This window comes from Schistocerca nitens, chromosome 2 (assembly GCF_023898315.1).
Source record: "Schistocerca nitens isolate TAMUIC-IGC-003100 chromosome 2, iqSchNite1.1, whole genome shotgun sequence".
Taxonomy (NCBI): domain Eukaryota; kingdom Metazoa; phylum Arthropoda; class Insecta; order Orthoptera; family Acrididae; genus Schistocerca; species Schistocerca nitens.
The window spans coordinates 795,722,120-795,734,413 of record NC_064615.1 but is presented as its reverse complement, the minus strand read 5'-3'; the positions used below and the strand labels follow the sequence as shown (position 1 = coordinate 795,734,413).

Here is a 12,294-nt window from a genome sequence, read left to right as displayed (position 1 = left end):
AATACAGACAATTTGTAATAAACATTTATAAATTATATAACAAAATCTTCCTCATGAATCAGTGTATCTGGATCAAAACCTCTACAGCAGTTTCTGAGATTAGCTAGCATATACAGACGAACGTGAGCAAACAAGAGATCGTGGAAGACCTTCTAAAATCGTCTGCTCTTCACCAACGCTTTCTCATTGAGCAGATGGACGCCTGATGACTTTAGACGGCAGTATACCTCCATTTGTTCTAGGAGGTCCTTGAAATTGCCTTTCTCGGCCTTGTGCAATAACTTGACATTCAATGTAAAAGAGGTGATGGTGTGTCCAATTTCAATCAGGTGGGCAGCGAAGTTGGATCTCTCAACTACATTCCCCCTACCCAAAGTTATATGCTCATTAAACCTGATTTCAAGCCTTCCACCTGTCAGTTCCATGAACAGGCGTCACAGTCTGGATATCCCAGTCTGTACACACCTGATTCGTAGTGTATATTTCTTTTATGAACCCCATTAGCCAAAATACACTCAAGGCTGTTTGTAGTTGAGAAGGAAACCTTTGAGTTTTGTTTTTTGAAAACCGATGCCACTTTTGTACTAAAGGTCCAAGGTATGGCGAGCAAACGTATTTGTTACCTTCATTTTTCATTTTGTTTGCTAGCTATAATTTCTTAGAATTTGGGACATTTTTCACAATTTTTTTGTAAATTTTATCTACGTAAGGGGGGAGGGGTAGCTGTTCGCCCTGGAAATGTCTTGAATAGAGCCTAATTCTTTTTCATGTTCAGCTGGAGAGAGTGGGGGCTTAAGAAGACGGTTAATAGAAAAATAAAAGAAGGTATTCTTATGCTGATCTGGGTGACTTGAGTAGTAGTAGTAGCATTTATCGCCGAAATACAGATTCGCAAGAGTAACAAAGACTAATTGGATTGCGACTGATTGCTGTTTGCCTCTCCTTCCTTATAGTTTATTTATGGTTGCCGTGCACAACAGTTCCATTTGGTATCACCTTAGAATCTGCTTCTCTGAGCTTAGGGAGTCATCTACCACGTTCTCTACAGACGGTAGTAGCGTTTCAATTACAAAATACTTTCGCAATTACCACACATGTGCGACATCTTTGAACGATGCGATAGAATTGGCCTACAAATTAAAATCTCATTTGGAAAATTCAGTTATGTGAACTTAACCACAGCTTCACAACTTGAATTACAAAATAAAAATCACAAGCGATAAACAAATCCGTAGCATCTGGAGTATCAACTGGCGAAATGGAAGCTTATCTGGGTAATCAGCTGTCTCTCTGTAACCAATAAAAACTGGATACATGTTGTTGGAATGTTTTGCTAATTAGTATAGAGATCATCAGCAAAACATTTGCTGTTCCTTCCGAAATATCCTATATTTTACTGACCGATTATTAGGAAGAATTCGAAACAATACTAACTACTTCAGCAATTAATTGACGTATATGTAGATTCTGTGAATCGTTCAACCATTGTCATGCCAGCTGAGCGTTAAGGTGATGGCGTCTTGTGTCGGCAGGGGCGCATCGCAAGGAAGCACAAGGGCAGCAAGGACTTCAGCCGGCGCTCGGCCGAGGAGTCGTTCCGCAGCCTGGTGAAGACGCACGACAAGTACGGCTGGGTGACGCCGCCGCTCGCCGACGGCTAGCCGCCAGCACGTGACAGGTGCGTGTGTCTGCGAGCCGTAACGAGCTCCTGCTCACAGCTGCGCTATCTGAGATAAGCCGAGCCAATAGCCGGCCAGTGGCTACGCGCTGAGAGTTAGCGTGCGGCAACGACGACGTCTTTTCCATTCAGTAATATAAGAAAACAAGAAGCACTAAAATAAATTTACATCTACTCGTGACCGATTTCATGTTTTTTTTTTTTTCATACAATATTTTGTTCATGCAAACTGCTGACTGAGAACTACAGCCTCTGTAAGTGTAAAGAACGTCCGTCATCACTTTCACCCGGATGGTAGTTTAAACCAACAACACCAAGCCATTCCCGATTCTTTAAAGAATCGAATTCCCGTGTATCAAACGAGTCGCTATTTCACGAATTATTTAATCTGTTAAGAATTTGGCGGTGAACATACAATATGTGTATGGTTCTAGATGCCAAACCCTAATCATATTGGTTTTATTACTTTACAATTATTCACGCGTAGGCTAACGAAAGAGTTTCGAAAAGATTTGAAATTATGTGTACACTTTGTTGAAGTCGCAAAGTGCTCTCATTCTCAAATACTGGACGAACACAGTCTGCTTAATTTGCACGCCATGAGTTACAACTGCCCCAAAATATACACACATTTTTTAAGTTTAATTCTTGCGTTATTATCTTAAACCTTTAAACTCTTAACGAGTAGATTAAGATAATACTTTGAATTTTAAATTTGGTCAGTATTTATATGAAATATTAATAAAAATTTGCGTTGCCCCTGTAAGCCATTAGACTGTCAACCGGTAACTGGTTCCGTGCACCATGAACCATTATAGCCATTTAGTAACGTAAATTAATGCTTTATTGAGCACCAATAGCGAGTTTCGAGCGATTTAATTAACACAATTGGACCAGAGGTTTGTGGCTATTTTAAGTGGCGACCTTCTCTTTGTTTTAGCCAACGAGTATTAATCTGAGATGGGAATTTTACTGTGTTGTACATCACTCCATCCACTTTCGTTTAGTGACCAGTCAGCCACACATATCTGATATAGCATTTTCATTACTTCTGTGTCATATCTGTATCCCTTTGTGGTGTGTGTGTGTGTGTGTGTGTGTGTGTGTGTGTGTGTGTGTACGTGTCTGTGACACAGCCGGCCGGAGTGGCCGTGCGGTTCTACGCGCTACGGTCTGGAGCCTAGCGACCGCTCCGGTCGCAGGTTCGAATCCTGCCTCGGACATGGATGTGTGTGATGTCCTTAAGTTAGTTAGGTTTAATTAGTTATAAGTTCTAGGCGACTGATGACCTCAGAAGTTAAGTCGCATAGTGCTCAGAGCAATTTGAACCATTTTTTTTCTGACACAGCAAGAGAGATAGAGAGAGAGAGAAAGTAAATCTACATGAAAAAAATACGAAGAAACTATTTCATTCTGTACTGCGCAAGCAACCGTACGGTGTGAGGCAGAGGGTACTTTGCGTTCCACTGTCATTTCCCCGTTTCTGTTCCAGTCGCGAATGGGCCGCAGGTAGAACAATTGTTGATATGCCTCTGTATGAGCTCGAGATCTCTAACTTTACCTTCATGTTCATGTAAGCTGACACGTTCGGGTTTGTTCGTTGTCTCCTTTTTTCAATGGTGACTAAAAATGTACATATGGCCAACACCTGCTGCATATACTCTTGTCTCATCCTACAAATAAGGTTCGTAACTCACTGTGAACTATCAGACCAACACCCACGCAAACTTATCTCTCCGTTTTTCCACCACGTCGCTCACAAATTTTAGACTAGAATTATCTGTTGTCTCGCATTTCTGCCACTTCGCATCCTCAGTAACATGTAGTTGAGGGGTGGGGTTTCTCACCAAAGACACAAAAGTTGACACTTTAGAAGGATTTTAATATCTGCTTGGCTGCACTGTTCACATAAATTTGAAAAAAATTAAAAACGCAATTCATACACATTATAAAAGCAAGAACGTTCCACCCACTTTCACCTCTTTTCCGCTGTTCGCCCACGCACCGCTACCTTTGTTTGCCTATGCACTGCACACTCCTGCATCGTCCAGTGCCACAAAACTATTCGTGCATGCTCTCGACTTACTGGGGGTGGCGTTTATGAAGGACGCTTACAGATTTAACGGGATATGTGTAGGAGGACGTAATGTGTTCGTTAACTTTTCTAGGAACGTACGCTCTCTGAATTTTAGCTGCAAACACCTCTCTTGCTGCATCTACCACTATTGTTTGCTGAGCATCTCCGTGATGCTTTTGCGCTTACAAAATGAACCTGTAACAAACCCCGTTGCTCTTCTTTTGATTTTATCCACTTCCTCTACCCATACTTTCTGGTATGGATCCCGGACTGACGAGCAATATTAAAGTAAGCATAACGACTCATGACATGTGATTTGTTATAAACATATGAGGATGGTACGACCATATCCATTTGTGCATTTCAGAACGAGCACAAACTCGAAACTAGCTAGTAGTGGTTAATTTTGTTGTGGTCTTGTAACTTCCCCGCAATAAAGCTTGTCTACTTTAATGGAATAATAAAATGAGCCAAGCGTAACCTCCTTGCAAAATTAAAGAATAAAAATTGCGCAAATGTAAACTCCCCACAAAATATCGTTAAGGGATGAAGACTGATCACAAACCCACACAATAATATTAATCAAATAATGAACCATCAACTGAATGTAACATCTTAACACAAATAATTAAACCTGATAAATTTTATAAGGACAGCAGCGCTGACCTACGGCCCTGTGAAATAATTAAACCAAAATTCTTACCTCAGTAAAACTGCGTCTATATCTGCTCTTATTTTTCGGCACAGCTCCGTACAATGCTGGCCCATATTTAATTCTGATTCTTGGAGGAAATGCATAGGAAGTATTCTTTAAATTGAAATGTGTGGTGTCACCGCCAGACACCACACTTGCTAGGTGGTAGCTTAAATCGGCCGCGGTCCATTAGTACATGTCGGACCCGCGTGTCGCCACTGTCAGGATCGCAGACCGAGCGCCACCACAAGGCAGGTCTCGAGAGACGTACTAGCACTCGCCCCAGTTGTACGACGACATTGCTAGCGACTACACTGATCGAAGCCTTTCTCTCATTTGCCGAGAGACAGTTAGAATAGCCTTCAGCTAAGTTAATGGCTACGACCTAGCAAGGCGCCATTTGTACCATTGCATGTATCTCAAGATAGTCTCACTTGTATCATCAAGAATGCTGTATACCAAAGGACGATATAAAAGTTAAGTGTTCTAGTAGCTACGTTCTTTTCTTTATCACATTCATTACGAATCCTGTTCCAGACTTCGCGCCAGTCGGCGTGTGTGTACGTGTGCCCTCTCGGCTACCCGTCACTGTGGACTGGCTGCCTTGTCAGTCCACTACAAAATGAATCTTTTTCTTTAAATTAGTTACTTTATACAAAGTTTTTATTGGGGCATCATTTTGAACAAATTAATTACAATTAACATACGTTATTAGCTGAGCGCAATGCTGCTTCATTACCTTCTACAATAATATACATATCGTCCACCACATTCCTGACCAGACTCGTGGGCAGAGCACACCGCGGACGCATGCCGACGCCCGCTCAGTACAACCGTCCACTCGCTACACGCAACTGCCGACTGACTACTACAGACAGAGTACAACTCGCAACTGACTACTCCCTCTGCCGACTCGCCACACACAACTGTATCGGACTTCTACTACAGACAGAGTGCAACTCGCAACTGAACTCTCGCGCGGTCAAGCGCAGACTAGCAACGATAAATAACTCACTGGTCAGAGATTCTGTCATGCCTCGCCATCGCTGGTAATGAATACATACGTGTTTCAGTCTTCAGTCCTGAGACTGGTTTGATGCAGCTCTCCATGCTACTCTATCCTGTGCAAGCTTCTTCATATCCCAGTACCTACTGCAACCTACATCCTTCTGAATTTGCTTAGTGTATTCATCTCTTGGTCTCCCTCTACGATTTTTACCCTCCACGCTGCCCTCCAATACTAAATTGGTGATCCCTTGATGCCTCAGAACATGTCCTACCAACCGATCCCTTCTTCTGGTCAAGTTGTGCCACAAACGTCTCTTCTACCCAAACCTATTCAATACTTCCTCATTAGTTATGTGATCTACCCATCTAATCTTCAGCATTCTTCTGTTGCACCACATTTCGAAAGCTTCTATTCTCTTCTTGTCCAAACTATTTATCGTCCATGTTTCACTTCCATACATGGCTACACTCCATACAAATACTTTCAGAAACGACTTCCTGACACTTAAATCTATACTCGATGTTAACAAATTTCTCTTCTTCAGAAACGCTTTCCTTGCCATTGCCAGTCTACATTTTATATCCTCTCTACTTCGACCATCATCAGTTATTTTGCTCCCCAAATAGCAAAACTCCTTGACTACTTTAAGTGTCTCATTCCCTAATCTAATTCCCTCCGCATCACCCGACTTAATTCGACTACATTCCATTATCCTCGTTTTGCTTTTGTTGATGTTCATCTTATATCCTCCTTTCAAGACACTATCCATTCCGTTCAACTGCTCTCCCAAGTCCATTGCTGTCTCTGACAGAATTACAATGTCATCGGCGAACCTCAAAGTTTTTATTTCTACTCCATGGATTTTAATACCTACTCCGAATTTTTCTTTTGTTTCTTTCACTGCTTGCTCAATATACAGAGTGAATAACATCGGGGAGAGACTACAACCCTGTCTCACTCCCTTCCCAACCACTGCTTCCCTTTCATGTCCCTCGACTCTTATAACTGCCATCTGGTTTCTGTACAAACTGTAAATAGCCTTTCGCTCCCTGTATTTTACCCCTGCCACCTTCAGAATTTGAAAGAGAGTATTCCAGTCAACATTGTCAAAAGCTTTCTCTAAGTCTACAAATGCTAGAAACATAGGTTTGCCCTTCCTTAATCTAGCTTCTAAGATAAGTCGTAGGGTCAGTATTGCCTCACGTGTTCCAACATTTCTACGGAATCCAAATTGATCTTCCCCGAGGACGGCTTCTCCTAGTTTTTCCGTTCGTCTGTAAAGAATTCGCGTTAGTATTTTGCAGCCGTGACTTATTAAACTGATAGTTCGGTAATTTTCACATCTGTCAACACCTGCTTTCTTTGGGATTGGAATTATTATATTCTTCTTGAAGTATGAGGGTATTTCGGCAGTCTCATACATCTTGCTCACCAGATGGTAGAGTTTTGTCAGAACTGTCTCTCCCAAGGCCGTCAGTAGTTCGAATGGAATGTTGTCTACTCCGGGGGCCTTGTTTCGACACAGGTCTTTCAGTGCTCTGTCAAACTCTTCACGCAGTATCGTATCTCCCATTTCATCTTCATCTACATCCTCTTCCATTTCCATAATATTGTCCTCAAGTACATCGCCCTTGTATAGACCCTCTATATACTCCTTCCACCTTTCTGCTTTCCCTTCTTTGCTTAGAACTGGGTTTCCATCTGAGCTCTTGATGTTCATACAAGTGGTTCTCTTATCTCCAAAGGTCTCTTTAATTTTCCTGTAGGCAGTATCTATCTTACCCCTTGTGAGATAAGCCTCTACATCCTTACATTTGTCCTCTAGCCATCCCTGCTTAGCCATTTTGCACTTCCTGTCGATCTCATTTTTGAGACGTTTGTATTCCTCTTTTCCTGCTTCATTTACTGCATTTTTATGTTTACTCCTTTCATCAATTAAATTCAATATTTCTTCTGTTACCCAAGGATTTCTACTAGCCCTCGTCTTTTTACCTACTAGATCCTCTGCTGCCTTCACTACTTCATCCCTCAAAGCTACCCATTCTTCTTCTACTGTATTTCTTTCCCCCATTCCTGTCAATTGTTCCCTTATGCTCTCCCTGAAACTCTGTACAACCTCTGGTTCTTTCAGTTTGTCTAGGTCCCATCTCCTTACATTCCCACCTTTTTGCAGTTTCTTCAGTTTTAATCTACAGGTCATAACCAATAGATTGTGGTCAGAGTCCACATCTGCCCCTGGAAATGTCTTACAATTTAAAACTTGGTTCCTAAATCTCTGTCTTACCATTATATAATCTGTCTGAAACCTGTCAGTATCTCCAGGCTTCTTCCATATATACAGCCTTCTTTTATAATTCTTGAACCAAGTGTTAGCTATAATTAAGTTGTGGTCTGTGCAAAATTCTACCAGACGGCTTCCTCTTTCATTTCTTAGCCCCAATCCATATTCACCTACTACGTTTCCTTCTCTCCCTTCTCCTACTACCGAATTCCAGTCACCCATGACTATTAAATTTTCGTCACCCTTCACTATCTGAATAATTTCTTTTATTTCATCATGCGTTTCCTCAATTTCTTCGTCATCTGCAGAGCTAGTTGGCATATAAACTTGTACTACTGTAGTAGGTGTGGGCTTCGTATCTATCTTGGTCACTATAATGCGTTCACTATGCTGTTTGTAGTAGCTTACCCGCATTCCTATTTTCCTATTCATTACTGAACCTACTCCTGCATTACCCCTATTTGATTTTGTGTTTATAACCCTGTAGTCACCTGACCAGAAGTCTTGTTCCTCCTGCCACCGAACTTCACTAATTCCCACTATATCTAACTTTAACCTATCCATTTCCCTTTTTAAATTTTCTAATCTACTTGCCCGATTAAGGGATCTGACATTCCACGCTCCGCTGTGGTTAATACAATACCATTTAAACTAACTGCTTGGTGGAAATTATGTCGTTCTTTGTAACTATACCAACTGTTTCAAGTACCAGGAGTTCCAAATGGAACAGAAAAGAAAGAATAATTTCGACAGCGAAAAGTTCTTCATAGAAAAAAAAATTAGGGCAAAAAGAAAATTTATCAACCTGCACAGAGATGACGTACGTACACTGTGCAATAATGTAACTCAAATATCAGCATGATTTACGAATAGTTTTATTGACACAGCTTCTTACAGCACTCATTTCGTAAGGAGTTTGTCAAATGAATCAACTAGTATATCGTGCCTTACCAATAAATTCCTTGGATGGTTTATCGACAACGAAAATCCATCCAAAATTTATAATGTTTACGAGGTGGCGGTTCTTACATATTCAATAATTAAGAACTGTTCTGTTAGGCTGAAGGTTTTGTTGCACATGTACAGTCTGAAGACTATCCAAAAACTGCAGGTGTAGACGAAAGTGTGGCGCTTCATTCTTTCCCGGCGGATACGTTCAACATACGGCTATCGAGTGTACCACCAGATCATATTCTGTGTAGCCCACTGTATTTGATCGAGGCAACTGCTACTAGGCAACAGCAACGGGCAGTCACCATATCATAACGTCAAGCAGCTGCCTTGATAAAATGTTGTGGAACCCACAAAACGTTTTCCGGCGGCACTCCCGTTAGCTATGTATTGAACAGATGAAGGTGTCGAGACAGTGCACGGTATGATATTGCAAGACCGAGTACCGAAGGCGTCCCTGGAGAATTTGGAAAATGCAAAAAGAAAAAAGAAAAATAGAACTGTACAGATAAGTGAACCGTTAATCTTCCTTTGAAATAAAAACACTTATCTGTGCAAGTCTATTTTTTATGTATTTTCCAAATTGTGCGTATTGGTTCGGAAGCCTGAAGTTTGCAGTTTTCGCTTCGTCTCTCTTTTCTGTTTGTTTTGTTTTACTATTACTCGCGTAACAACTCATATATGAAATAAAATATGTTACTACGAAAAGAGCCCCGAAATACCTTTTAGTGATGCTGTGCCGTGACTTTCTTGGGATCATTAATTTTCAACAAAAAAAATATTATGTTCTTATTCTTCGGGATCTGGCTTTCTATTAAAGGAACATTTTTTCGTTACTGTAACTCACTATGAAGTTCAACATATCTTCCCTACGTTATAGTTATTGAAAAGGTTAATGAAAATTACTTTGTTATGAATACTGATGTTACAGTTCGCAATGATTGTTCAACATCACAATTTTGCAGTGGATTTTGTTAACAGTAAAACACCAATAAGTACCACGACTAGCACAAGAACATGAGACTATTATCGGAGAAAAAGACGTTTTTACTATAAGGTTTGCCAGACCAGAACTAAGCACAGCAAGATTTCTTTTATGTTATGAAGGTAAATTATCTTTTTTGTACTGTTAGTAATATATTATCAGCAGCCCGCGTCAACCTGCAAAACACATCATAAAATCTGCTGCTCTGCTCTGCAAGTCCGAAAGCTGAAAGAAATAATTTTATTTCACTATTACCTTCCCGCTTCTTTGCGGTATGATAGATTTCATTTAATGCAGTTTGAATGCGCCGCGGCAGCGGCTCGTTCGTTCGTAGCGCAGCTCTGCACCACGAATAATATTTAAATAACTGAAAATGTCTTAAAGGGATGGGATAATATACCAGGCAAGCTTATTACAAATAATAATGCAAGGTTTCACTAAGTAACTCTATTCAAAACATTTAAATATATTAATTACTACACACCTTTACAATGAGTACGTAATGGCGTACGTCTCTCAATCTTGACAAAAGAATGCTACGCTAGCGTACAATATATCGTCACAGGCTATCCTACTCACGTAACTCCAAGAAGACGACAGAGAAATTAATGTTCGTTCTGTATTATTTATACTAGTCACATATTCTCATCTTTGTTTGATATTTATCGTCTGTGGCGGTTTCAGTACTCGCCGACACAGATATTATCTAAAATAAATAAGAAAAACAGTACATAATTTTATACAAGAACAAAACATGACACACAATGTATTTTTCTTTATTACATAATATATCTTTTGCTAAGAGACGTTACACAGTGAAAATTCCGATATCATCTATCTTTCTCTCTCTCTGTGTCAGATGCTCACTTACTCAATCTCTTTTGCTCCACTTCCCCTTTCGTTCCCCAATCTCTCTCTCTCTCTCTCTCTCTCTCTCTCTCTCTCTCTCTCTCTCTCTCCCTCCTGTCTATGTCATATACACCACACTGTCTGTATTTTTTTCGTTTAATCTATAATTCGATGTTGTCCGTACGTATAGCGATAACGTCTGCTTCAAGCAACACCTGTGGACGGCTGTCTCATGAAACTCTACGTTGCAGAACTGTTTTTGTCACGCCTCCACGGCTGGCTCTGCGATATTGGCTAAGAGACGAATTTGTTTCTCAAACATAGGAAATTTTTATCTGCGAATATCTTGGTAATCGGATTAACCAGATTAGGAATACTATTTGTATGTTTCCTTTACACACTGAGAGTCTAAGTCAGGCAAATTGTGTTTATAAATGGTTATTAACGCGTGAATGGTTTCTGGAAAGTGATTTGCAAACGAAAACTGGGGGAAGTTAGTTAATGTGGAACTCTGCTATCTACTACATGTTTCGTGTGCCACAAAATTTTGATGGGTCGCCATCATCTCACTCAGCAAAGGTTCAGTCCCGAGTGACGAGAGCAGTTTCTCCCCGTAATGAACTTCCGACACGTAGCAGGAAGAGACCAGAGGGCTCCTTTCCGCCACCAACTTGTCGAATTATTACCGAAAAATCACAAATATTTTTGCCTTCTACGTTGATTACAGTCTTGCTACCACAGCAGACAGCCAGATGCTGTACTGCTACCATGTAAAATACAAATTCTATAGCCGGCCAGAGTGGCCGAGCGGTTCTAGGCGCTTCAGTCTGGAACCACGCGACCGCTGCCGTCACAGGTTCGAATCCTGCCTCGGGCATGGATGTGTCTGATGTCCTTAGGTTAGTTAGGTTTAAGTAGTTCTAAGTTCTAGGGGACTGATGACCTCAGAAGTTAAGTCCCACAGTTCTCAGAGCCATTTGAACCCATTTTTTGAACAAATTCTATACACACACTCACTCATTCATATGGAGGATAAAGAGAGACAGGAAATTTGGAAGCACAAAGTGTAGGTAATATACACAGGGTAAGGTGCTTACTGGAAAAACTGATACTTACGTAATTCTCTACCACTGATTGGGGACACACAGTACAAAACTAAATTACAAATTACTGGAGATGGCAAACGGAAATAAAAGTTCAATAATATGAAAAGAATCTAACAAAGGCGTTTCAATGCACAATTTACAAAATGCATAAAAATTGAATTGCACAGATAAATATATCGTTTAACTTCTCTTGAAATAAAATTAAATGAAGTAAATTATCCAACGTGCATGCTAATCACAAATCGTTAGGTGTTACATATCGAAAACGACATTGCTCAAACAGTCCTCAAGTAGCATGTGGCACTTCATTAGTGTTCTTATTCACTTGGAGCAATTTAAGCAAAAATATTCCATGTCCACCAAGCCACTATTCCCTACACTGGACTAGTAATTTAGTTTTAACAAACACCTTATTGATAAAATTCTTTCGGGCTTCCAGCAGTATCAAGAGGTTTAACACCCACAAGCTTTCGCTGAAGTGCTCCTCAGCCATTGTCAAGCTGTGGCCGTCGGTGATTGCTGCTGCCACCTTTATATAGTCGCGCTGCCTTTAGTGCAGTCATTGTGCTCACACTAACTCCTTAAATGGTACTGTCTTAGTTGCGCACCTAACACAAACACTTCAACCTTTCGATAGCCGAGTTCCAAGACGTGCTTACCTGCA

The 12,294-nt window shown here is 40.7% G+C and overlaps 1 protein-coding gene across 1 annotated transcript in view; it reads left to right on the top strand.

The window, feature by feature from the left end:
- Positions 1–1,789, top strand: part of LOC126237051 (ubiquitin-conjugating enzyme E2Q-like protein CG4502) — a 644,861-nt gene extending 643,072 nt beyond the window's left edge. The window contains exon 7 of the mRNA XM_049946826.1: positions 1,533–1,789. Coding sequence (XP_049802783.1) covers positions 1,533–1,661 — 129 coding nt within the window. The 3' untranslated portion in view covers positions 1,662–1,789. The remainder of the gene's footprint in view (positions 1–1,532) is intronic.
- The last annotated feature ends 10,505 nt before the right edge of the window (positions 1,790–12,294 follow it).